The sequence below is a fragment of the Pestalotiopsis fici genome (assembly GCF_000516985.1).
Source record: "Pestalotiopsis fici W106-1 unplaced genomic scaffold PFICI_Scf_11, whole genome shotgun sequence".
NCBI classification, from domain to species: Eukaryota; Fungi; Ascomycota; class Sordariomycetes; order Amphisphaeriales; family Sporocadaceae; genus Pestalotiopsis; species Pestalotiopsis fici.
This window is the reverse complement of record NW_006917101.1, coordinates 1,604,194-1,627,659: the sequence shown is the minus strand read 5'-3', so window position 1 is coordinate 1,627,659 and position 23,466 is coordinate 1,604,194. Positions and strand designations below refer to the sequence as shown.

The 23,466-nt window shown below is 49.6% G+C and overlaps 7 protein-coding genes across 7 annotated transcripts; 3 read left to right on the top strand and 4 right to left on the bottom strand.

Annotated features, from left to right (window-relative positions):
* Nucleotides 1-367: 367 nt before the first annotated feature.
* PFICI_13480 (uncharacterized protein) lies at nucleotides 368-2,378 on the bottom strand (the record flags this gene model as incomplete). Its single annotated transcript, XM_007842061.1, has 6 exons — nucleotides 368-871; nucleotides 923-995; nucleotides 1,063-1,565; nucleotides 1,617-1,663; nucleotides 1,726-1,784; nucleotides 1,843-2,378. The coding sequence occupies 6 exons, from the start codon at nucleotides 2,376-2,378 to the stop codon at nucleotides 368-370; spliced, it is 1,722 nt and encodes a 573-aa protein (XP_007840252.1).
* A 3,458-nt stretch (nucleotides 2,379-5,836) lies between these two features.
* On the bottom strand, nucleotides 5,837-7,400 carry PFICI_13479 (uncharacterized protein; the record flags this gene model as incomplete). The annotated part of the gene is made up of 2 exons (XM_007842060.1): nucleotides 5,837-6,993; nucleotides 7,058-7,400. 2 exons carry the CDS (start codon nucleotides 7,398-7,400, stop codon nucleotides 5,837-5,839), a joined length of 1,500 nt encoding a protein of 499 aa, XP_007840251.1.
* A 3,925-nt stretch (nucleotides 7,401-11,325) lies between these two features.
* On the bottom strand, nucleotides 11,326-11,964 carry PFICI_13478 (uncharacterized protein; the record flags this gene model as incomplete). The annotated part of the gene is made up of 3 exons (XM_007842059.1): nucleotides 11,326-11,362; nucleotides 11,453-11,696; nucleotides 11,841-11,964. The coding sequence occupies 3 exons, from the start codon at nucleotides 11,962-11,964 to the stop codon at nucleotides 11,326-11,328; spliced, it is 405 nt and encodes a 134-aa protein (XP_007840250.1).
* A 530-nt stretch (nucleotides 11,965-12,494) lies between these two features.
* Nucleotides 12,495-13,721, top strand: PFICI_13477 (uncharacterized protein; the record flags this gene model as incomplete). The annotated part of the gene is made up of 1 exon (XM_007842058.1): nucleotides 12,495-13,721. One exon carries the CDS (start codon nucleotides 12,495-12,497, stop codon nucleotides 13,719-13,721), a length of 1,227 nt encoding a protein of 408 aa, XP_007840249.1.
* A 3,457-nt stretch (nucleotides 13,722-17,178) lies between these two features.
* Nucleotides 17,179-19,072, top strand: PFICI_13476 (uncharacterized protein; the record flags this gene model as incomplete). The annotated part of the gene is made up of 4 exons (XM_007842057.1): nucleotides 17,179-17,448; nucleotides 17,528-18,417; nucleotides 18,481-18,551; nucleotides 18,609-19,072. The coding sequence occupies 4 exons, from the start codon at nucleotides 17,179-17,181 to the stop codon at nucleotides 19,070-19,072; spliced, it is 1,695 nt and encodes a 564-aa protein (XP_007840248.1).
* A 317-nt stretch (nucleotides 19,073-19,389) lies between these two features.
* On the bottom strand, nucleotides 19,390-21,309 carry PFICI_13475 (uncharacterized protein; the record flags this gene model as incomplete). The annotated part of the gene is made up of 5 exons (XM_007842056.1): nucleotides 19,390-19,569; nucleotides 19,630-19,781; nucleotides 19,840-20,714; nucleotides 20,775-20,949; nucleotides 21,006-21,309. 5 exons carry the CDS (start codon nucleotides 21,307-21,309, stop codon nucleotides 19,390-19,392), a joined length of 1,686 nt encoding a protein of 561 aa, XP_007840247.1.
* A 1,488-nt stretch (nucleotides 21,310-22,797) lies between these two features.
* PFICI_13474 (uncharacterized protein) lies at nucleotides 22,798-23,460 on the top strand (the record flags this gene model as incomplete). The annotated part of the gene is made up of 3 exons (XM_007842055.1): nucleotides 22,798-22,951; nucleotides 23,005-23,061; nucleotides 23,114-23,460. The coding sequence occupies 3 exons, from the start codon at nucleotides 22,798-22,800 to the stop codon at nucleotides 23,458-23,460; spliced, it is 558 nt and encodes a 185-aa protein (XP_007840246.1).
* Nucleotides 23,461-23,466: the final 6 nt, after the last annotated feature.

The following is a 23,466-nucleotide window of genomic DNA, read 5'->3' as shown; positions in this document are numbered from 1 at the left end:
GAGCTGTCATTACTCGTTGTAGAATCGAGGGAAAAGGAGCTCTCCAGGAACGTGTTCGTCATAGTTATCGTTGCCAGTGATCTCTACAACGTCAAATAACGACCAGCTGTCGTTGGTAGCCTAAATGATTGCTCTGCGCGCGTCGGAAACATAGTCGTGAATGACACGCTTCCGCCAGCTATCCATCGTAGCATCGCTACGGAGCCAGTTGTCAGCAAAGAAGGGTCAAAGTGATAATAAAGTGGACTGATAAAGTTATGCCAGAGACAGAAATGAGAAGCAGTATTTAGTAAATCATAATGTTTTTTTTTTTTTTGAGTTGTTCTTGTCATTTCGTTTAAACGCTACGTAAGGTTATAATGATTATTCAGCCGTCTTCCGTGCCAAATGAATCCACGCGCGGAACGCCCCGCGGTATTACCTCATCCTCATCTTCTTCCTGCTCGTCATTATTGAACTGATGCCGCCGGATGAGGAGACTGAGCAAGAGACCGCAACACATGGTGATGCAAACCTGGATAAAGACGTGCTGCATGGCCGTCTGCAGAACCTCGACATTGGCCTGCTCCTCCATCTCGGTGAGCAGGTCCGAGTACTCGATGGCCTGCGTCAAGTTGAAGACGGACAGGCTAGGCAGTTGGTGCTTTGACAAGTCCTCAAAAAAGACCAGGCCACTGGCTGTAATACCAATACTGGATCCCAGCGACCTCATAAAGGCATATGCCGACGTCGAGTGGGACAAGATGGATACGTAGTCGCTGTCGCTCGTATCAAAGGATGCATGGATCGGGAATAAAGGTGCGTTGAAGTTTGGCCCGACACCAAGTCCGCCGATAACAAGCATCACCGATGTTACGGCTGTTGACGTAGTCTGTTGCTCAAGTTAGTCCTAGTTGTGCCACGTTTCATGTATCAAACATACTGGAAAGAGCAGCGTGAGACACGCAAACGCGATGGTCGCGATGAGAAACCCAGACCAGATAAAGACTTGATATCTATAACGAGTTAGCCCGATCCGAGTAACTTTCGGGTGCCACTCATGTAGCAAGAGCACGAGCTCACCTTCTACTCTTCACGACCACGATGCCAGTGGCGGCGCTCATGATTGCAAAAGATAGCGTCCATGGTAGCATACTGAGACCGCTCTCGGATGACTTCTGCTGGCGTACGGCCTGAAAGTACATTGGCAGCCAGTAGTTTAGTCCGGAGAACGAAACAGAGTGAAAGAAGACGGCAATGTAGGCGCCGACGCGGGTCCGATGCTTGAAGAAGCGCAGCGGCACGACTGGAGATTCTGCTGTCGCTTCCGCGGGAAAGAAGGCAATCACGGCGGCAGCGCCGGCGAGCAGCGTCGTCAGCACCTGAGGCGACTGCCAAGAGCTGTTGGAGATGGCCCACTGAATGGCCAGCGTGATCAAGACTTTGCCGATACCAATCGCGGTGACTCCCCACAAGTCAAACAGTCTTACAGCACGGCTAACGGTGGCCGTTGTGTCAGTGTTTGGCAGCAGGAGCCATATTACCGCTGTGCAAACTACACAGACTGGCAGATTTAAAAAGAAGCACTGGATATTGGTTAGTCAAGATTTTGCCACCATAAATATGATTAGACTTACCCAACGCCAGCTCGCTCTATCAGCAAGCGTACCTCCAATGAGAGGACCTAAGGTTGAGAGCTTTAGCAAGAATACCCATGGTATGGCACCAGCATGCATTTTTACATACCTATCGCAGTGACAACTGCGCAGACAGCTCCGTAAAGTTCATTATACTTTCCAGCGCCCCTGTTGGCCAAGTTAGCGACAGTGCCCTTCAACCGCCAAGATTCATGCATCTAATCACCTAACGCGAATCATGTCTCCGAGCAGGACAAACAAGACCCCGCTGATGCCTCCGGCCCCGAGGCCTTGCACGGTCCGGGCGGCGAGCAACATCTCAATGTTGACGGCCGTGCCGCAGAGGATGCTTCCAATCATAAAGACAACCATGGCCACGAGGAGAGCCCATTTGCGACTGGGCGTGCGACCCAGTTGCCCAAACAGCGGCAGCGCCATGGCCTGGGCCAGCGCATACGCCGAGCCGACCCACGTGTAGCCAATATCGGAGCCAAACTTGTTGATATCCGACAAAATCTTTGGCAGCGCATTGGAGACGACGGTTTGGTTGAGCGTGGGCAAGTATAATGCCACGTACAGCGTCGCCATCAGCAGAGCGCGTGTAAAGGGTAATTTGGTCAAATCTACCGCCTTGGTCAAATGTTCGTCTCCTTTTTCATTATTATCGGCGGCATTGTCGTTGTTGTCGTCGTCGTCGCCGCCAGATACCAGGACCTGGATAATGCCCAGCCGGGCCAACCCCTCTTTCTTTTCCGCTTCCATGGCTCAGGTCGTCCCAAGTGTAGCACGACTAACAACTCGTCATCCATGAATACCGATGTTTGGTTTTGATCCGGAAAATGTTAGAAAGGGCACGAAAATTCCATGATTTTGGGTATGCCAGTATATAGGATAACACCAATAATATGAAATACCACAATACGATCAGGGCAAAAAAGGTAAAATGGAAAATTAGAGTTCAGCAGGGTGCGATCGGGGTATTCGAAATGGGCAATCCGCGAGCGATTTTTCAGCCAGGGTTTGCAAAAAACACCCCGCAGACCAAGACTGTACCCGGTGAACGATCGCTTGTGACCACCGACGCCTGCTATCCTATCCTTGCGATGGCTGCATCAGTAGCGTCGGCCGGTGCCGGCTCCCCGACCGCACTATCCACCTAGTAGCTCACATCTTTGGACCAAAAAAAGTATATACTCTGTGTCTTGTCATGTCCCAAGCCTTGGTTTTGCTTGGCTTCCACGGCGGTTAATGGTTTTGGCGGTGTCGAATGCCGCTTGTGTGCTCACCGAGAAGCGGGAGCTGGATGCAGTTCCTGACTCTCTGGACGGAACTGGCTAGATTAGGCGTCCCGGTTAGAGCTGCCAAGATTAGGGACTGGAGGAAGACTTGAGATGTGCCCGAATTCGGATGTGTGTGCTGCCATTTACATGTTCTCATATGATTCTAAAACTCCATGTTAGTTAGTGTGCTGCAAGTCAACCGGTCGAGCCAAATGTATTCTCCGCGGGTATGAGCTCGACATGAGTCGCCCGCCCGGCGTCCCCGTCCCAACTCGAATCTTCATGAACTACCTATGTAGAAATATCGCCATGGCAGAAAATGTGTCCTCTAACGATAGAGGTTGGACTACATGTGAAAAAGGATTCCGACGCGAGCGCCGAGATGTGATTGTAATTGTGCAATATGCATGTCTTATCTATAAACCTGGTTGGGTGCAAGCCTCCCCCAGTCGAATGTGCAGCCCAGCTAGTCGCTTCTGAGCCTTTCCAAGATCTTGGCGTGACTGCGGGAATCAATTGTCTACAATCTATTACGCGGTCTATTAGGTCAAGATCTCGTAAAATAAAATGCGGCTACACATATCGGTACGGACCGTCTCCAATCATACATTAGTCGATTTGAAACCATCGCGGATGGTGCTCCGTCTTTGACCACAAAACCCGTGCAAGGTCTTATTCTTACCGTTAGGCAGTGCTACTAGGACGATCGACAAGCGGGGTGATATAGTAGGAGGGTATACAAGTGGGCCGCGGAGCTCCGGGGAGCTCGCTCGCATCACGCAATGTTTGTAAAACACTCATATGATGAGACAATACCGACGTTGTGTTGTTACCATGCTACTACTCACCACCAGGTGGCTCTGAGAGTCAAGTTCTATTCTACCGTCTGCCAATACTGCTGGCGGCTGCTCCTGTCTCTGACACTAGGAACCTTTCTATCCAAGAACGACGGCGAGTAGAAGTGGTGTGCATCAAGTTTCGAGCTCTTGGTCCTGACGAGACCGAGCTTGCCGCACTCCTGATTTGGCGCCAATCCGTCAATCGTGTCCGACGTGAAGCTGTCCACATCAAAGGGATCTTTGTGAATCATGCGTCGACTGCGTAGTATGTCCACAATATGGCATTCTTCAGGCGGCCAGTGTTGCTTGACAGCGTCCAACGATCTCTGCGTGGCATCGTGTTCCGCAAGTTTGATGTCGAGTTGATCCAGTTATGCAAAGAGCGCTTCCTTCTGGTCGGGAGTTACGTAGGTGAAGGCTTTGAAGGAAAAGCCGAGCACGTCGGAAATCTCCTTTCGTGCCATGGGTCCGGGTCGCGAGCTTGAGCGAGTCCGTGTAGAATTCACGAGTTGGTGGGCTTCCGAGCTCTCGCTTTCTTTGCGTGGCCAGCTTCTAGTCCTGCACCACGTCAACTGATCGAATTACATCGTGCAAGGGCATGGACCATGCCCAACCGCTTCCATTTAGCATTGATTCCCGGGTCAGTCCAAATCATGACTTCGAGGCTCGGTAAGTTCTTGGACACTGACTTTGCAAACCTCAAAATAGACCGAACCCTCCATGTGCGTCCCGGGACCGTACACATTGTCAGACTTCTAACATGCTAAATTGGCAACATTCTTGAAGCTTTGATTGAACTCTCGGCTTTTCAGGTACTCGAAACTCGAGATGCCGCTCCTACCGCTGGCGTCTACAAGGTAGTCAAAGGTGATTTGCCCCAGAGCGTCCGTCCTTGGAAAACCAAGTGGCGGCTACTGGGCGGTCGGTTGAGGGAATTTGCTAGGCTTAATCAAAACTCGCCTTTGCTCCCAGTCCCTGATTGTCGAAGCGGATGGTGTTTACTCTGGTTTCTTCAAAGATCAGTGCGCCGCTGGTACCGGCATGCCTGGAAAGCAAATCGTCGAATTCGGAACGGATGAAGTTTTACTATATCGTTGAGAGTGGGCATTCTCCTGGAAATGTTGAATGAAATATAGTTCGGACTCCAATCGTTTCTGCCGGATAATGTTGCATCAAGACACATGATGACTCAACATCTTCTATGTCGCGATCCAAAACAGATGAGTAATTGCTTATAGCGTATTCTTCTGAGCCACTAGCAGTAATGAAATCGGTGTAAGTATCTGGCTGAGATTAATCAAGTCGAAAGGTGGCCCCATTCTATTCTCACGTCAGTAATTTACTTTTTAGAACAGCTTCACTCCATATTGAGCTTTGGCTCACCATGTGATAGAAGCCATGCTTGTTGACAATTTCATGGAAGTCTTTGCAATTGGAAAAGGGAAAAGTCACGCAGGGATGGTAGGGTACTGCCGCCAATGCGGTAGCTTTTGCGAGGGTCAGCATGTTCTTTCCGACGAAAAGATCGAAAGTCTCTTTTTTACATGTCTGCCGAGTAGTCTGGCAAATCGTTCCCTCCGAGGCAGACGCCTATTGAGAGCTCGACAGCCTTGACGGCCAATCAGGTCATGTGTTGTCAGCAACACTAGAACGAAATCTTGTGTGTTCCATTTTCGTCAATCTCGATGCTCTTGCTGGGCCGCAGATCAATCCGGGGTAATACATGGGTCCTAGGATGCGGCTCTAGTATCACATCATTTGCCGTCTTGGCAAGATCATATCTTATCTCTGCTCTACGACGTCGCAGCTCATACGCATTCACACAAAATAGTAAACACCAACGGAATAAGCTGCGTTACAATGTATCGGCTCCGATTGTTTCGATATGTAGTGTCATTTCCTATTTGCTTGATGCCTCAAGAAGAGTGACTTATTTCGGGTATCAAGAAGCTCGTAAAACAATCCACGAGCAAAGCCAAGCTCTTTCCATGTAGGCCACTACCTGAAAGTAGGGGCAAGAGTGAACACAATATTTAGCGAAATACAAATAGCTGAGCCGACCCAACTCCAGATGCTAATGAAATAATGCAAGTTGCAACTACTATAGAAGGAAGAAGCCACTGCCCACAAACATGAACAGAGTGGCTGCGCCCATGACACCGACCTTGGCCCAATCAAAAGCAGGGACTGATGAAGCGGCACTCTTTGTTCCGAAGCCAGCACTTGCGCCATACGTGGGAGTCGTGACTGAACCACTGCCGGCAGAGCTGGTGACTTGGTTGGCAACAGCGGTGGCGCTCGGAATCTCAGCACCTTCGCTGGCAAATGCGACAACGTTGGAAGTGGTGGCGTTGAAGTCAGTCTTGGCGATTCCGATTTGGTTGTTCACCAGATCGTAGACAACATAGGCTGATCTCAAAAAGGTGTCGCCGAGAAGGAACGGATCGCTGCTGAAGTTCTGGACACCGAATTGGCAGGCTTCTTGTCCTTGGTATTCACCAGAGGAGAAGGTGGGGTTGGAGCCCGATGTGACGAGCGAGAGGACAAGTTCATCCATGCCGACAGCGATTTGGGGGCCTTCGCTGCCTGCAAACTGGAAGAGGAACTGACCAGAGCTGCTAGCCATGGAGCACGGCAGAATGGCAGACTGGAGATCGCTAGAGTAGATAGCACCGACTTCCTCCCACATTTGGGAAGCAAGGTCGGTGGGGAGGTAGCTCAGAGTGGTGCCAGAGTCCAGCACAACAGGAATGGGATATTCGCTCGAAGACAGGCTGTCGCTACCGGAAGAAGAGTTGGCAGTGACTGATGTCAGGTACACCTCAAACGAGGTGTAACGACCAGAACTGGAGTCCGGGATGACGTCGATACGGCTCAGGTCACCCTCGTACTTGTCTGTGTCAATTCCACCAAATAGAATGCTGCCAGTGCTTGCATCAAGATCGTTCAACCACAGACTGTAAGCGTTGGTGGCAATGAGACCCTCCTTTTGCATCTGAACAGGCAGGTTATCGTATGCGGCCGAATAGGACTGCTCGGTACCGACGATGGCTTCGTTGATGGCATAACCGACTCCGACCAGACCGTATGCAATATCAGTTTCCTCACCAAGACCCATTGTCACGTTGCTAAGACTGGTACCACCAATTTCAAAGTCGTCGGTGAAGTAGTCGCCCTTGGAAGAACTTCCATCGACGTAGGAAATACTGAATTCATCCTGGCCGACAACAGTATAGGTGCTCGAATCATCCGAATTGACTGCGCAATAGTTTGTTAATATGACGGGAGAAATGAAGATGCGCTGCTGGGAATTTGGACTTACAGGAACCGAACGTGCAGCCGTCGCTGCTGCTACTTGATCCGCCTCGACTGCCAGAGGAAGAGGTTGAACAAACAGATGCGCTACTCGATGGGACCCAGATATCGCTACTGCCGGTGTCGAGTTGCAAGGTCAAGTTCTGGCGCGGCGTTCCAATTGACACGGAGGCAAAGTATCCTCCCCTAGCTTCTTCGTTTGTGATGACTTCGGTGATGGTCGATGCGTCACGCCTCAGGATTCCATCCTTGTGCTTGGTGGCCCGCTTCTGAATGTCCCATTGGACCACCTGTGCTTGCGCAACAGCAGCCAGCAGTGAGCCGGTCGCCACGGTAGCGACGGACTTCATGGTGGCACTCGGGAAGAAAAAAGAAATAAAGTTCTCGGATTATGGCGCAAACGGCCCGTTGTACAGAGGGGTGCGTGTGATGGAGACGACGGATGAGACTGGCGATGCAAATCGTACTATGCAGAGAATATTTGTTGTTGAGAGTTGGTAGTGGTCGTCGACTGTAGAGTCTTGAGATGGGTCGGCGATCCTAATCAACTCGCGACGGCACCGTCCAATGCCAAGATGCGGTGGTCTGAAGAATGTAGAAGGTGCAAGGGCAGAGGGCACCCAAGGGAATTAATATTGGCGAGAATGGCTCAGACTCCTCATAAGGTTGAGCAATATGCGAAACTGAAAAGCTCAAATAGTATGCAGACCAGCTGGGAAAGAAGGAGAGAAACAAAGTTGCCAAGAAAAACCATTAATTATTAGTTGGGACTCGGGAGTTGAATGGCTTGACAGGTGGAGATGCAAGGCAAATACAGTACAGAGTAGGAAAGGTACACAAACAGGAGATGAGATGCGCCTTTGTGACTTTCGACCCCCGTTGGCCAGGGAAGAAGCCGATGACAACGGATCTTTTCAGTGCTTTGTGGCGGAGCTGTCGCAAGCGCGAGACAAGTTCAGTGTAGCGCACTTTGGCCCCCTAGTCGCCCCCAGTCTGCGACCACTCAAAACACTCTTTTAAAGGGCATTGAAAAGACTTCCCATTGACCTCTGACGATCAATTAACAAGTCTCACCAATCAATGCCCACCTTGAACATACGTTATCCAGTATGCAGAAGCTAGAAGGAGCCAGGGCACAGCCATTCCCAAATTGCAGCCCAGCTGAGGACGCCCGTACATACAGCAGTGCAGCTTGATCCCATCATAACGTACGGAATAATGAGGTCTCGTCCTCGCCTCCTCTTGGCCTCGCTCCCCCAGACGGGTACCTTGGGCTAGTGCTTGAAAGCTGCCCCCGCAACCGGTTTTGAAAGTCCCATGGATGCCGGAGCGTGGCGCTATGGCTGCACTTGGCATCATTGATACAATACCTGCCTGCTGCTGGCCGGTTTGTGTATCTGTTGGAACAAACAAGGCATCTTCAATTGTGCACACCATGTTCGGCTCTTGATACCTAGGCTATATTGCCTTACGTACTCCGTGGCCGCTATGCAAGCAACAAGTGGCTGCATTGCTGACAGTCGTCGTCACCTTGGAGGGGCAAAACCACATCTGCCCAGTCGGGCGGATGCGGCAGCACAGGGCTTGCCAGCTCTGTTAGCGCGAGATCCATTTAAGCTACCTTACCTAGTAGAATCCTGCAGCGAAGGATTGACCTAGCGTTATTGTTGGCCCCCAGCTATTCGGTCGGCTCTTCCGGCAATCCTGAGTGGCTCAGTCCAGCGTAAGGGTCAAAACACCGCCACAGCTTGACAGCATCCAGTGCCAACACTTGCTATTTCGTGCTTGCTCCATGTGTGCACGCTGCCTGCAAGCATCCGGGATGACTTTGAAAAAATCGTCCTGTTGGTGATGCCTAAAACATCTTTAGAGCCTTTGCCACAAAGAGACCAGACAGCATGACAGTTATGGTGAATGGTAGGTAGTACGGTAAGTAGACTGGATATCAATCACCAAAGATCGCTTTGGTATCACTAGAGCGGCTACTCAAACTCGGTCCAATCGGCCGCGTCCCCAATTCCAAATTCTATTCTTAGCATGAGTTGCAGCACAGCTTTTGCACAGCTGATTGTGCGGAACCATTCAATTAATTCCCCAGCTTGTTTTGCTGGCCGGATGGATGACTGAATGACCTTTCGGAATCGGCATCAGCCTCACGAGTTGAGACATTGTTTCCCTCATTGCCTGTTTCAGGCACCGGCACCCGACATATGGGCATGCGCGCCTGCATTTGACACCTACCGACACTTGCACAGAACAAAAAGGGAAAAACAGACTGATATGACCGGCACGGTTTCCGTCATTCGTATCTCACCGCCAACCATGGCGCAACTATACATGACAGCCCTCAAGCCTCCAGGCGCCCCAAACATATATCATGGTACTTTCGGCGTCAAATAATTGGCTCAAGGTCCATTGCATCGCACAGCTCAAGCACAAGCTGTGTTTATAGTGCAAAGCAGCTGAAATGCACGATAGACATTGGTGCAGCGGCTGAATACTGCGGAATCACAAAACCTGGCAGCTGGTGAAGCAGCTTGTGATTTGTTGTTTCATGGGGCCGAGCTCCATTCAGCTTTCGAGCGCGGCATATTACCGCAACCACCAATCAACTTGTGTCCCCTTCAGAAACAACTCTATTTTGCCTATCCAAAGTCTAGACTTTTGTCCTGACTGGAGCTGGGGGCTAGGATGAAGTCATTTGCTAGAGCATTCCCGCGCTGGTGGAAAGACGGACGAAAGCCACCGACCGGCATGACGTCATGTGATCATTATTTCACGCTTCTGGGCATCCACTTTTTTTGCTGAGAACATCAGTGACGAGCAACGAAGAGATATGAGCTCTGATTGTGGTTGGCAGCATGCAATGCGCACAGCTTTGATGCGAGGGACGACTCATGGTAGGACACAAGCGGGTGCATGCTGCGCCGTCGATCAACATTGGCATGCAAGACATGGTCAAGACTCAAGAGCGTTGCTGGAAAGGCTTTACCATTCTTGATGCCATTCTCAATATGATATATGAGCTTTGACTGAAATTGTATGTCTGGGCCACACCGTTTGACTCGGCCTAAGCACGATAGCAAACTACTACTACGCCATGGAAAAGAACGTTCCTAGATGCGACGATGCTCGTCAAATCACGATGCGATCGATCCAGACCATTGAGCGGGAGTCCACAGTCCAGAGCCCCCACAATACCGATCTGCACCTTGACATCAAGGTCCTGATAGTAAGGAAACATTCGCCAGAAAACTCCCTTTTCTATGGGGAACTCTGTCATCAATTAAGATATCAGGTCCAAGGAGGTATGGATTCATGAACGCAAGGCTCCGGACGTGAACTCCGCTGTTCGTGCCAATGTAGCGCAGATACGTGCTCCCGATCCACCCACGATCATACGTGGAGTTGAGCAATATTGTGAGACTCTCCTTCTTAGCATATATATATATATATATATATATTCAGCATACTAGGACGTCAGGGGCTGGATTTCTTGTTGTTCTTATGCATATCCGTAGCGACTCAGAGTATAGCTCATAGATCACGAGATAGATCGATCTATTCATTTCTTATTTTCATTTTTGAGATATCCCAATACTCGGACAAACCTTCTTGCATATACCGCATAGCGACAGGCGTTTCAGCACTTGGGCCATTCCCCCACCAAAATCCATAAACAACAATGTGTCCTTCAAAGGAAGTCAAGACGGTTTGTCAGGGCTGCAAACAGGTCGACACTCAGCAACACCTCGAGATCTCCTGTCCCGTGGCACGGGAGCAGAACTTTGCCAGCCCCACAGACTGCCCAGATTACACACACGAGTCTCTCAACGTTGAGAATTATGTCTGCGAGAACTGTCTGAACTCAACTGGCTGGAGCAACGAGATGCTCACTGGTTAGAAGCATTCTCTTTTGACAGTCTGCCTCCGTCCACTTTACAATGTCCGCCGACATATACACTACTATACAAGCACACGAATAGAAGCTATAGGAATGCGGCTACGAGAATGGGTATGCTCCGACTCGAAGATAAGCTTCAATATGCTAGGAAGCTGTCAGTCGGAATATCATGGTATCAAGCGTGGCGTTTGGCCTGGGAATGATGAATGATAGAGATACATAGGTACTCACCGTTTTAACCAATCAATCGGAGTCTATACCAGCAAGCCTATCATGCAAAACCCCGTTTCTTCTCAAGTATGCCATGAATGAGACAGGTGCGCTTGCATGGTGTGATTTGCCTAGACTTGGCTTCAAAAACATGGTCCTGTTCAATCCGAACTCTGATATCCCATGCCAATCTCAAACCTGTGCATTTCAGAAAATCAGATCCGTTCTGTCCAAGCATCAAAGTGGCCATGGCGAGGAAAGTATGCATTGTGAATAATTTCAACCTACCACTTTGTAAGGCCCTTTCGTTCCATAATCGCACCAAAATCGGCGACGGAATCGACCTCGTTAAATGGCGACGACGGCATCGCGCTTCCTCCGCTTCCAGTGCGGCTGATGACGTCTTGAGCCACGACGGGCTTCTGTACGCACTGAAAGTCTTTGTAGCGGAGGTCATGCACGGCACTGACCCAGTCCCCCAGTGAGGTCTGGTCCAGTGCCTCGGCGTACATTATTCCCGGAGATCCACCGTCTGTTGGTCAGAACAAGTTAATTTCCTTTTCACACGTACATTAAAGAAAAAACATATGTAGATTCGGATTATATCTCGACTTTATCCGTTATTCTATTTGTGTCTTGGGTGGGGGAAGTAAAAGACTGACTGTTGTGTACTTACACCGGACCAAAACGAAGGGGATATCGCGGAGCGCGGCAGCCTTCTTTACGCGCTGAAGCTTCTTGCGTGACGTGATGTGGTGCGTCCGTATCAGCGCAGTAAAGAGCCGCGATGTCTGGCTCATGGCAGGTGGATGGAATGGTGCCGCTGCGAGGGTGCCACGAGGTTGGCAAAAGGGTGAATTGAGGTTGCTTAACTCGTATATCAAGGAATGTAACCTGGGTGACACTGGGGCATTTCAAGTTGTACAGGCCAACTCTTAAGGTAGCAGGACAGTGCAGCCTAGATCTTAGCTCAGAACCTTGGACGACTCGAGCGTCAATGCTAAAAAGCCATATGGGGCTGGGGTTGCGAGATAAAAGTATTCGCCCTAGCAAAGGCCACTCACTGAGTTTTGTCGGTTCAGAATGCCAGTGATTTTAGATGAACATCACCTTCAGGATCTCTTGATCACAGGCATGATATCTTGATTAATCGCTCAACTTTCCCTTCATCCGTGCTCTTATTTAGCTGATTCCCTTACACACGGCTGGATGTCGGTACACTGCACCGGTTCATTTCCAGCTCTGTAAACCCTTGATCAGATTACGTTACAACAGATCTTACTTCTACAGGTATGCAACCATCACAGACCCATCATTGCCAGGTGGAGAAATGCCTATCGACGGATCTCAACAGACAAGTAAATCCTCCAACAGACTCTCGGAACAGTTGGCGAGTCTTACCATCGCTGGCCTCGTAAATGCTGAGATCAAGGTACAGCGTCCAGTAGAGGACGCTGAGACGCAGAATGAGGAGCCAAAGAAAGAGCTCTGCTCCCAAAGGCCACCATCCCCGACTCATCCACTTCCTAGCGAAGAGGCGAGGGATGGAGTTTACCTAAATAAATACGCACTTCGCCGACAAAAGCGGGAATGGTTACGAGACCAACTCGTCAGCGCAAGGGCGAGCGGCGAGCTGCATACGACGCTCGAATCGCGAGGCCGTGATCATGAGAACTCATGCTGGGTATGTGCTAGGCGTGGGCAGTTCCAAATCTGTCCACAGGTATCACTTCCTGGAGCGAATCCTCGGGTCATTATAGAGGACCACCTTGAGGCAACCTTCTTTGCCGCCGAGGCCGGGAATCCTAGCTGGAGGCCCGGGCAACGCCGCCTGGTCTTTTACACCGACATGGCAGCCATCAGTGGGTCTGGAAACGACCCAAGTATTGCGGGTGCCGGCGTTACCTACAAGCGCATTCTAGGAGATGATGTATCGGACTGGATCGATTCATCATACGGTATCGTTGGGACAAACCGACCCGACAAATCTGAGCTATATGCCGTCGGCCTGGCGTTGGAGATTGCAGCCACCGAGGTGGAAGAAATATGCAAGGACAGTCCGCCGACCCCGATCATGGTAATGACCGACTCGCATGCTGCAATGTACTACATTCACGACTATATCTGGAAGGGAACCATCCCGTCCATGTTCTCACGGGACACCTTTGACCGATTAATGCTTCCCATCACCCGAATGCAAGAGCTCAATGTCCCACTGGACTTCCACTGGGTCCCTTCGCACACGAGCGTCGAGGGCAACTGCCGAGCTGACGCTCTTGCGGGCGCAGCGAGTCAGTGGACACTGTCGAGATTCCCTGCCATGGCCTACCAGACACGGTTTGAATGCCAGATTGTCCAGATTCCAGACCCCAAAAAGCTCGCGTACATTTCGGTCCTCGGTACCCAGCCGCCCCAAAAAGAGTCAAGACCAAAAGGTCAGTCTTACATGTCTGCAAAGCGCGAAGCGTATGCAGATTTTGCTAGTCAGATACAAGGTATGCAAGCTCAGTGGGTATCGGACCAGCTTGCAGAGTCTTATCGGCCTTCTGAATCATAGCGCCCAGAAGACAGTCTCCGGCATTGAATGATTTGAGAATTGCGAAGCGCACTTGTCTGCTAGACAATTCGTGACGGTGCGCTAGCACCAGTGTTGAAGAGTTTCATGCTTTGTTCAAGTTTCAAGAGCTTGTAGAAATGCAAATCGCACAGCCGTGTTGCTAGAAGGGATCATTTCAGACAAAGAAATCAGCAAAGCATGGAACCAAGGTGTCAAATTGAGACCAAGTGAGGTTGTTCTAGAAGGGCTAGGGATATCCTCAGGTCATCAGCTTCGAGTACGAAACATGCAGCTTGAGAGGAGGCATTTCAGAACGGCGCTTTCTTGTAGTCCTCCCCATATAACAAGCCCAATTCACCCGTCCTTTGAATTTTCTGGTATACAATACTATTCAATATCGCTTCACAACAATTCAAAATATCTCGCTCTTCTATTACCCTTAAAACATTTGAGCAACATAACCGATACAACCATGTTGTTCTCAGTCATCCTGCCATTGATTCTCAAGAGTGTCGGCTTGGAACCCCTCACGACAGGTAAGTCGATCCTCTCTATCATTTCAAACAATCCCTTTTTGACATACCCATCTGAAACATGATATTGTGTCTTCAGAACTAATCAAATACTCCGTGAAGCTTCAGTCACTGTACTCACTCGGTGCCTAATCACCGGGTGTTCAAGTCGATTCGACGTGATTTTTGGCCTGATTAAGGTCCTCTCAATCCTAGCGGCATGGCTCTATATTTCGTTTTACGGTCACCGATTTGCATTTAACTTCAATAATCGAGGCAGGGGAGGTTTTGGACCGCAGTTTGTTCCTGGAACATTTGGTATTCAGTCCTAAAGTTGGAGATGACAATCCAGGTCAAGGTGAAAACAGTAGCTTTCATCGAATTTTATGCTACGGCACTGAAATAGAGTAGGATGCAAATTTCTCATGATATACAAACACGAAATGTAAAGCAAAACCTCTCATTTCCGTGCCAATTATTTTGGACGATAAAATTTATTAATGAATAAATAACAATAATCGCTGAAACACATGCTCCAAATACGTAAGAAAACGTTCCCAAATGCATACCGCACTGCTCTAGAGACACGATGTGTGCAAGAATTTGTCATCTCGGGCTCGAGTGACAGGATCATGTATATGATCATGGTTATAACTCACAAAGCTTTGCAGCATTTTCATGTAGGGAATTTGGACCATAGAGACTAGAACACTATGGCTCGTTGAGATCAACGATACCAACAAGAATCGCCGCAACGCTCGTCACAGATGGATTCAATCAAGCATTGGTGGTTGAAAAGATCCGTACCATGGCCAGTGATGACAATGACAGCCAATGATAATTAGCCTCATCAGGAACGTGATACGTTGAACGTATATAAACCATTGGAGCGGGGAAATACAGCCTCAAGCTGAGGATGCGCTCGCCCTTTAAGTGTGTTACACAAGGCATAATGAATTTTGACCTCATTTTCCTCGTGGTTCCGCAAGAGTCTTGCAGGCATAGGTCGCCCACTTTGCATTTATTTTCATAGCAACACCACCTCGAAATATTAAAGGAAAAGATGCCTATCATTTCACCTTGTCTATTACACAAGGTTAGGACGGCTCTCAACCCCTCCAAAATAATGTTGGACAGGCACCACCAACCGGCTGTCTCCCCCATTTTGCCACATGGTGAGTTGGCAAGAGGCTGGAAGGTGTATCAAGAATGCCCAGAATTTATCTGTAGGTCGATTGGGGGTTGCACATTTGATAACAACAATCCTCTTCTGCTGGTCACTTTTGTGTTTGATACTTGCTGTGGTGTATCTCACCGAGATGAGCAGCACAACGATCTCAGTGTCTGCAAGGACCCGATCAAAGCTGTGTAATCTCCACTCCTTAATCTCATATGTGAATATTACAGAACAAAGTACATAGCCATATAGGCAAAAGGTTTTGTAATGTCAACAACCTGCTGACTTCATTGGACTGATTATCACAATTCCCGTTTTCCCGTAACACACTTGTACAGCACATTTAGACCCCGGGTCCGCAAGGTGGTACTTCTATCCTCTTGACAGTGCAAAGTTCTTCCGGCTCGTTGAGTTTCTAACTTTTGCATTTCCATTGGCTTAGCTAAAACCAAACATGCCGTACATGCCGTATTGGCCAGACTATTTTGAATGCTTCATTGATGGAAATGATCAGTTACCTTATGTTCATCTTTAGGCTCCATTTGTTTCCCACGTATTATACTAAACACCATCTGCAATATGATCCACAGCTGGATCCGTTCTCTTAGATCGTTTGCAGAATCATGATCCTGCCAAGACTCGACATGCGTTCGCAGCTCGGAACACGTGCCGAGCAGTGGGGTTGCTCTGAGGCCTGCTTGTGGCTCACTGCTATGCATTGCTTACGCGCCAACATTGTTTGCTTCAGCAAATGGATGCATGATTGTAACACACCGTCATTGTAGCACAGGATTCTGCTGCATTGCATAGAACTTATAGAGCTGCAACTTTGAATTTTCTAGTCCACGAGTGCAAGCGAAGCGGCTTGAGCTTGGCGCCACCACTCGGGTGCAAACTCGTCGCACAATCACGCATTGGTATCCAGTCATAACAATACATTTGCCGATCTGGCTGAGACAACTAATCTCGAAACAGAAAAAAGTGCATTAGTAGTAAGAGAGGGATAAATATCATTACTAATATCAATTCACTTACAAGCAAAAAATCACTACTACTGGCATCAATGCGTTGATTAACAATCTTGCGGCAGCAGCTGGACCAAACCTAATTGCAGCAAAATCGTTAGGTCCGTCCTATAAGCGACTGCAGCTACATATACGCCACTATCCTTCATTGGCTCTCAAAGACCAATTCAAAGCCTTCCACTGGGATGACAAGAGTTCTACAGACGTGACAACTATCCGACTCATCAGTTCTATCCTCAAGGTAGCCATTGTACAACCAACCAGTGTGATGGCAGTACTTTTGTCACCGCAAAATGGTTCTGTCGAGACGTGCAGCGTGCCTCGATGTGAAAAGGGCGCTGTTGCTTGCATATGTTTACCGTGGGGATCATATCCGAATCCTTACAACAGAGGCTTATAGGAAGACGAATCAATGCAGATCATTAAAAAGCCCGAAACTATGTTTTACGTCGAGAGGCCACAATGACAGGCTGTGAGATTCTTATTGAACCGTTGCAGTCCGACGCTGAACGGCAACGTATGACATCAAGATTCAGGCAATTTATCTTATTGCAGCTGTTTACGGATCTCGTGCAATTGAATCACCGAAGTCCGACACCAGGGTAGTGCAAGTTGAAAGAGCCGTGTCAGACTGTTTTCTCTCACTTCTAGTGCCATGAAAACTAAGACCAGACCCAAATCAATCCTGAACTATACTCACTTGTTAAATCGAAACTTTTGGTTTCTCTCGGGCAAAAGTGACAATGTCAGCAATCCATGAAAACGAAATTGAACCGATCCGACGAGATATGGAGCCTCCGGATTCATTCTCGTCATCGTCGTCATTACCATCATCATCGTCATCGTCCATTTCCATTCCTCACGAGGACAAGGTAGTCAAGATGTCAGCCACGGAAACCAGCCCTCTGCTTGCAGCCGCTGCAGATACACCCGTTGAGCCCAAAGCACTGCGGATGTCAACGGCACGACGTGTGCTCTTGATAGCTACCATGGCGAGTGCTGGACTGCTGAATGTGAGCTGCTATTTCTTTCCCTCAAGCATTCTGGTTAGCTATTCCAACTTTCAGGTTTCTAACTACACATGACATCCAGAGATACTCGGTACAGGCTACTGTCATCATGCTGCCCTCAATCGGCAAGGCGTTTTCGATCCCCACCAGCCGTCAGCAGATGATCATCTCCATGTACAGCGTGGCCTCGGGCTCGTCCATGCTGCTCATGGGCCGCCTAGCCGACGTCCGGGGCCGCTGGGGCGTGTTTCTGGCCGGGGCCACGACCTTTTCCCTCTTTGCCTTGCTCCTCCCCTTTGCCCGGTCGGAAACGTTTCTGTACCTTTTGCAGGCGCTGCAGGGCTTTAGCAGCGCCGCGACGGTGCCGTCTGGTATCGGCATCCTGGCCTCGACGTTCCCGCCGGGCCGCGAGAGAAATGTCGCCTTTGTCGCTGCCAGCGCCTCGACGAGCTTGGGCTCCGTACTGGGGAATATTGCTGGTGGTGCCATTGGCGGATTGCTCTCGTGGGAATGGGTGTTTTGGATCTCTGCTGCCTTGGCCGCCATTGTCGCGGCTGCGGCTTGGGTCTTGTATCCGGCCAAGCCCGCCGTGTTCTCGCTGCAGCATTCTGATTCTGAGGCAGAGGACAACCATGAGGATAATAGCGACTGCAACAACAAAAAGCTCCAATCGACCCAATCTGTAGATTATTTTGGTGGGTTCCTGATTTCTGCCAGTTTGGCCCTTCTCCAGATTGGTCTATCGCAAGGGAATGTCGACGGCTGGGCCAACCCTTATGTCCCCGGGCTCGTTGTCGCTTCGGTCTTTATAGGCTATATCTTTGTGGTCTTACAACTGCGCATGGAGAGGAATGATCAGTTTCCTCTGGTGAGGCTTTCAATGTTTAGAAACGTGGGCTTCTCGGCTGCTTTTGTAGTGGTCGCATGTTTCTTTGGGTCGTTCAACAGCTTCCTCGTATTTGTTTCCATGTTGTGAGTACCTGCCACAAAAGGATACTTTCTATCATTGCAAGAAATGGCTAACGTCTTTCCTAGCTTCCAAGATATCCTAAAACTCGACATGCTCCAGACGACGCTGCGTTTCTTACCCGGCGGCATCATTGGAGGTAATTCTCAACATCTTTGACTGCACAATGGCTGAACTAAGCTCACAATATCTATAGGCCTTGCTTGCTTCACTGTGGCACCAGCACTATCCATTTTCCGCGGTTTCCACATGCTAATCTTTGGCCTCATTTGCGGTATCATCTCGCCGCTCCTCTTTGCTTTGCCAATGTCTCCAGAAGCCACATCCTACTCCTACTGGGCAAGGGGATTCCCCGCCATGTGTCTGTGCATCAGCCCCGAGATTGTATGGCCGGTTATCGGTCTATACGTTGCCCGTAATGTCACCGAGTCCGACCAGTCCCTTGCGGGCGCCATTCTGCAGGCGGCCAACCATGTCGGTCGGGGCCTAGGAATAGCCCTGGCCACGGCTGCGCAGGTCGTCGCGTGTTCGTCCTCGAATCCTGGGACTGTTGCGTCTCTGCTTCGTGGCATTCAGGCTGCGCAGTGGACCAATGTTGGCATGGCGGCCCTGAGCTTGGTCTGTACCTTGGTATTTTTCCGCGGTCTCGGGCGCGCCTAAGGACTGCGCAATCCCGAGGTTGCCACAGAGTGCAGCGACGTCTCGATACATGATTACGCAAGCCAAGAGGATGATATGGGCTCATATTCATACCTGGCGTTGGCCTCGGTATTAATCACTAGGTAAACATTGGTGACAGTGGTTATACAAAGTATGGAACAAAAGATGGAGTAGTAGTGGACAAATGAAATTTTCAAACTTCGGTCATGTCTGTCGTCTCAATTATATATACTAAGATATTACACATTTCTAGATTGCTGTAAGCATATTCTCCTCCTTTACCCCTCCCTAGTGTTCAAGCCGTTCAAGTAAATCCATTATATTCCGGAATCGTCCTGAATGACATCGTCCTCTGAAGTATAGTCATCCCAGGCAGAGCACGTCGAACTCATCACGTCTGCGTCGATCAAGGCACCGATCTCCGACTCTCGCTCTAGAACCTGTACCGCGAGACCTTCAGAGGTGTGCCAGGCAATGTGGCAGTGCATGAGCCAGACCTATTCAATATTGATTAGCTGCCGTCTTGATGCAAAGCGTCTTTGGAAGTGTCTACTTACTCCAGGGTTGTCAGTGTAAAAGGCGATGACCACGTAGCCGGCTCCAGGGAGCTGGACCACGTCTCTTCGAGGCGGGTTGGCATAGGTCAGGTTGGCGGTCTCCGCATCGTAAGTTCCAAGTCCTTGGCCGAGAATCCAGAAGTCATGGCCGTCTGCGAATTTAGTGTTAGCAGATCAAGAGATGCATGGGGAAGAATCATGTCGACTCACGTAGATGCATAGGGTGCACTGCATTGTTGGTGGTCTGGATCACCCAGTAAACCCACTGATTCGCATCGGGGAAAGCATAGACCTGTTGGGCGTCGGAGAAGGTATCATTGCCCTCCTCGACCTGGAGTAGCGTCGGGTTGTCCCACTGGCTCACAAAGGACGAGGAGCCCATCTCCCAGAGCACGCCATTGTCTCCAATGACGATCTTGACATTAAAGTCGTCGGTAAAGTCGGGATCGCTGGAGGCGGTAATGGGCACGTAGGGAACAAGCTGCGACATGTCCTCATCGTAGCATGTCCCGTCCGTGGTGGCGTCGGCCCAGGCCGTCGAGGTCGGGTCGTCGGTAGATGTGCTGTCGTAGCGAATGATGCCCCGTACGTTGTCGGGGTTGGCATTGTCACTGCAGGCCGTCTGAATTAGGGCGCGCATCCAGTAGTTGTCTGCTACCGCGTCGGCAGTGACGATGACGTCGTAACGTTGGCCCATGGTGATGGATACAAAGTCCGTTGTATAGGGAACAATGGGCACGAAATCGGCAGCAATAACTTCCAACGTGTGGTTGTCAATAGAGAAATGAAAGACAGTGTCCGCGGCACCGTTGACAAGACGAAGCAAGTAGCGCTTTCCAGCTTCAAAGGTAGTTTCGTATCGTGAGCCGCCGTCTTCATAAACGTTGGTACCGTTGATGAGTCCATTGTCAAGCGTAGGGGGTCCAGTGGCCAGGGCGGCCAAAGCCTCCACGTCCGCGGTCAGATGGGACCAATCATTCAGGAAGAGGTTACCAAGATCTTCATCATAGTTTGCAGTAGCTGGGCCGTTGATGACAATGCCACCGAAGATGCCGTCCCAAGCTTGAAGATAGAAGTGCGAGTGGCTGTGTTGCATACATGGTTAATGAAGAGTACTCGTTCGTTTAGTCTCGGGGTTCACTTACTACCAACTGGATCCGTACTGCGAAGCTTTCCATGTGTATGTATACGAATCACCCGGTGCAATGGGGCACTGGGTGACACTTGGCACTCCATCGTTCTGGTTGGTGTAGTTCTGTCGGATTCCGTGGAAATGGATGCTCGAGCCATTGTTCTCCATGGAATTGGTTACATGAACAACTTTGAGATGGTTAGTGCTTGAAGATGACTCTTGTTTTGATGCTGCCTGTACTCACCAACAGTATCACCCCAGTCTGCGATAATGGTTGGGCCAGGAATTGAGCCATTGACACTGAGAACCACTCGCTCAACGCCATCTGGGGCGGCAGTTGTGTTCACAATGTTGAACCAGTATTCACGAACGACGCCGGTATCAGGGGCCTCATCGTAGTAGTTGGTAGAGATATCATAATCACCCCAGCAGCTGCGATCCTCGGCAGAGTTTGTACATCTCTTGGACAATGAAGGAGCAGATGACTGCGGTGCTGCTGCTACCTTGGTAGCTACGAGCAGGGAACAAATAAGACTTTTGAGAAACATTGCAGTCAGTTAGAGATTGAACGAACGAATGACAGAGGTAGATTATAGCAAAACCCAGTAGTCTCCCGAGCTGCAATGAAGGGCTGGATGAGGAGTTGTTGATCATGGTTTGAAGCAAAACTTGAGCCATCTTTATAATGTATACGAAGCTGGAACGTTGTTCATGGGGTGGATTTACTATCGTCAAAGAGCCAAGAAGCATAGGCGAACATCGTGATGTTGACCATGCTCTTGAGCATCAGGAACCACTATTCTTGGCTTCACCTGATCATCGTAGGATCAAAAATGGATGTAAGCCGCTCTTGCATCAATATTGCCCAATAGTCTTGAATACAAACTGCACTGACAGTAAGCCACCTCTGCTATCTTTGGTATATCGACACGCGTCTCTTTCACTAGCATCGTGAGAACTACAAGGACGCTGTTGCACCAGTGTTGTTGAGATTCGAAGCGCCCATGATGGATATTCGGAGTTACGAGGCTCAATGCGCTCGGTCCTCTGGGGATGAAATGAGGACAGGACCTGTCAGATGGATCTCATGGTCGCTCGCTTTCGTAATTCTTGACCATGGTGCATGCGTCACAGAGTATCATCGCGAATAAGATTCCCGAAAGTGATGTGGAGGAGGTGTTGTGCCTGCATTAGCCACGAATGATAAGCCTCAGGTGATGATTCGGGAAAAGGTGGAGCACTTCTTTCGGATCCGTACCGTTGGCGATTATTGTTGGATTATTGTTGGACTTAGACTTTTTGCCAAGCTTTTCTACCAAGGCTCGAGTTCCCAAGCGTCAATGACCATATGCGTACTCCTATCTTGAGCGAAAGAAGCTCGGAGATGTCGGTGATTGGGCAGATGAAAGCTTGAGCTGACCTTACGCAAGTCTATACGAGTCGAAGGCAGTTTATTGCTTGACTAGGCGGGGGTCCTTGAGCCTCATGACGCCCATTTCGGAACATTATCCGTCGCTTAGCGCTTAAGTATAAGCTCGAATATACGTAAGCTTACCTTTCAATGTGCCTAGTCAGGGGAATCTCCTCTACACCTAGGTATGCATAAGGCAATCAAGCCTTGCACTCCATAAACAGCGACTGGGGTCCACTTCTGTTTCGACTCGACCGTGGTGGTATATCGACAGCTCCGAGTCCCGAGCCTCCGCCGACCCATGCATGCTAAGAATACCACATCCGTCCATGCAACCGGGGTTGGTGCCCGGTCGGTATCCACCATCTTATTGGAGAGGACGCGTAAGTCCGCATATAACGACTTAGAAGGCGAATTATTCCATTTCGGGAGTTGAGGTCAGTCCGTGTATCCTCTATATCGTCGATCGCCGAGGAGATCCTACCATATTATGAGAAGGCCACCCAGCCGATGCCATGTCGTATTATTTGAGCAGCCATAATTGTTTCGTTTCATGTTTCGACGACTCCAACACTGAGTTTTTACGGCACTCAATCTGCTCAATTTGTCTTTACCCTCGGTCAAGATGGTCAGACAAAGCCATCTATTCGCCTTTGCAGCCCTTGCTGTAGGCGGACTTGCGACGCTGCACGAGCAACGCAGCACCAAATACAACAAGACCATCTACGCTTATGGTATGAACGGCATAGAAGGGTATCCCGTGTACTCGGATGAGAATGGTATTGAACTTGAACCCAAACCTCTTTAGCCTTTGACAGCTAAAGTATTTCAGGACTTGCGGTTATTGCTGCCAACTATACCGACACCTCGGCATTGTTTGACGTGAAATGTAAGTCTTCGAATTTGACACACTTGATTTCTCTTTGAAGTGGTCTGACCAGTTCTTCTCATCCTAGGGACCATCGATACCACTGGTGCATCGGCCTGGAATGTCTCCCTCAATTCTACCGAAGACGATGCGAGTTTCTACATTGTGCCAGATGGTGATGGCTACGTTCAGGCGGGCTTCACCATCAACGACACGGCTCCAGATGGCGCCGCGACAGTCGGTTTCGTGCTCTATGGCTCTGATATCATGTTTGCGTCTGGCGATACGTATCTATACCAGTTCTGGGCGACGAACACCTCGACCACTGGGCTCTGGAATGTTACTTGGAACGTGGACGGAGATGCTGAGGATGGAAGCGTTCCCGTCATGCTGAAGGCGAGAGCACCATCGTCAGACTAAGAAACG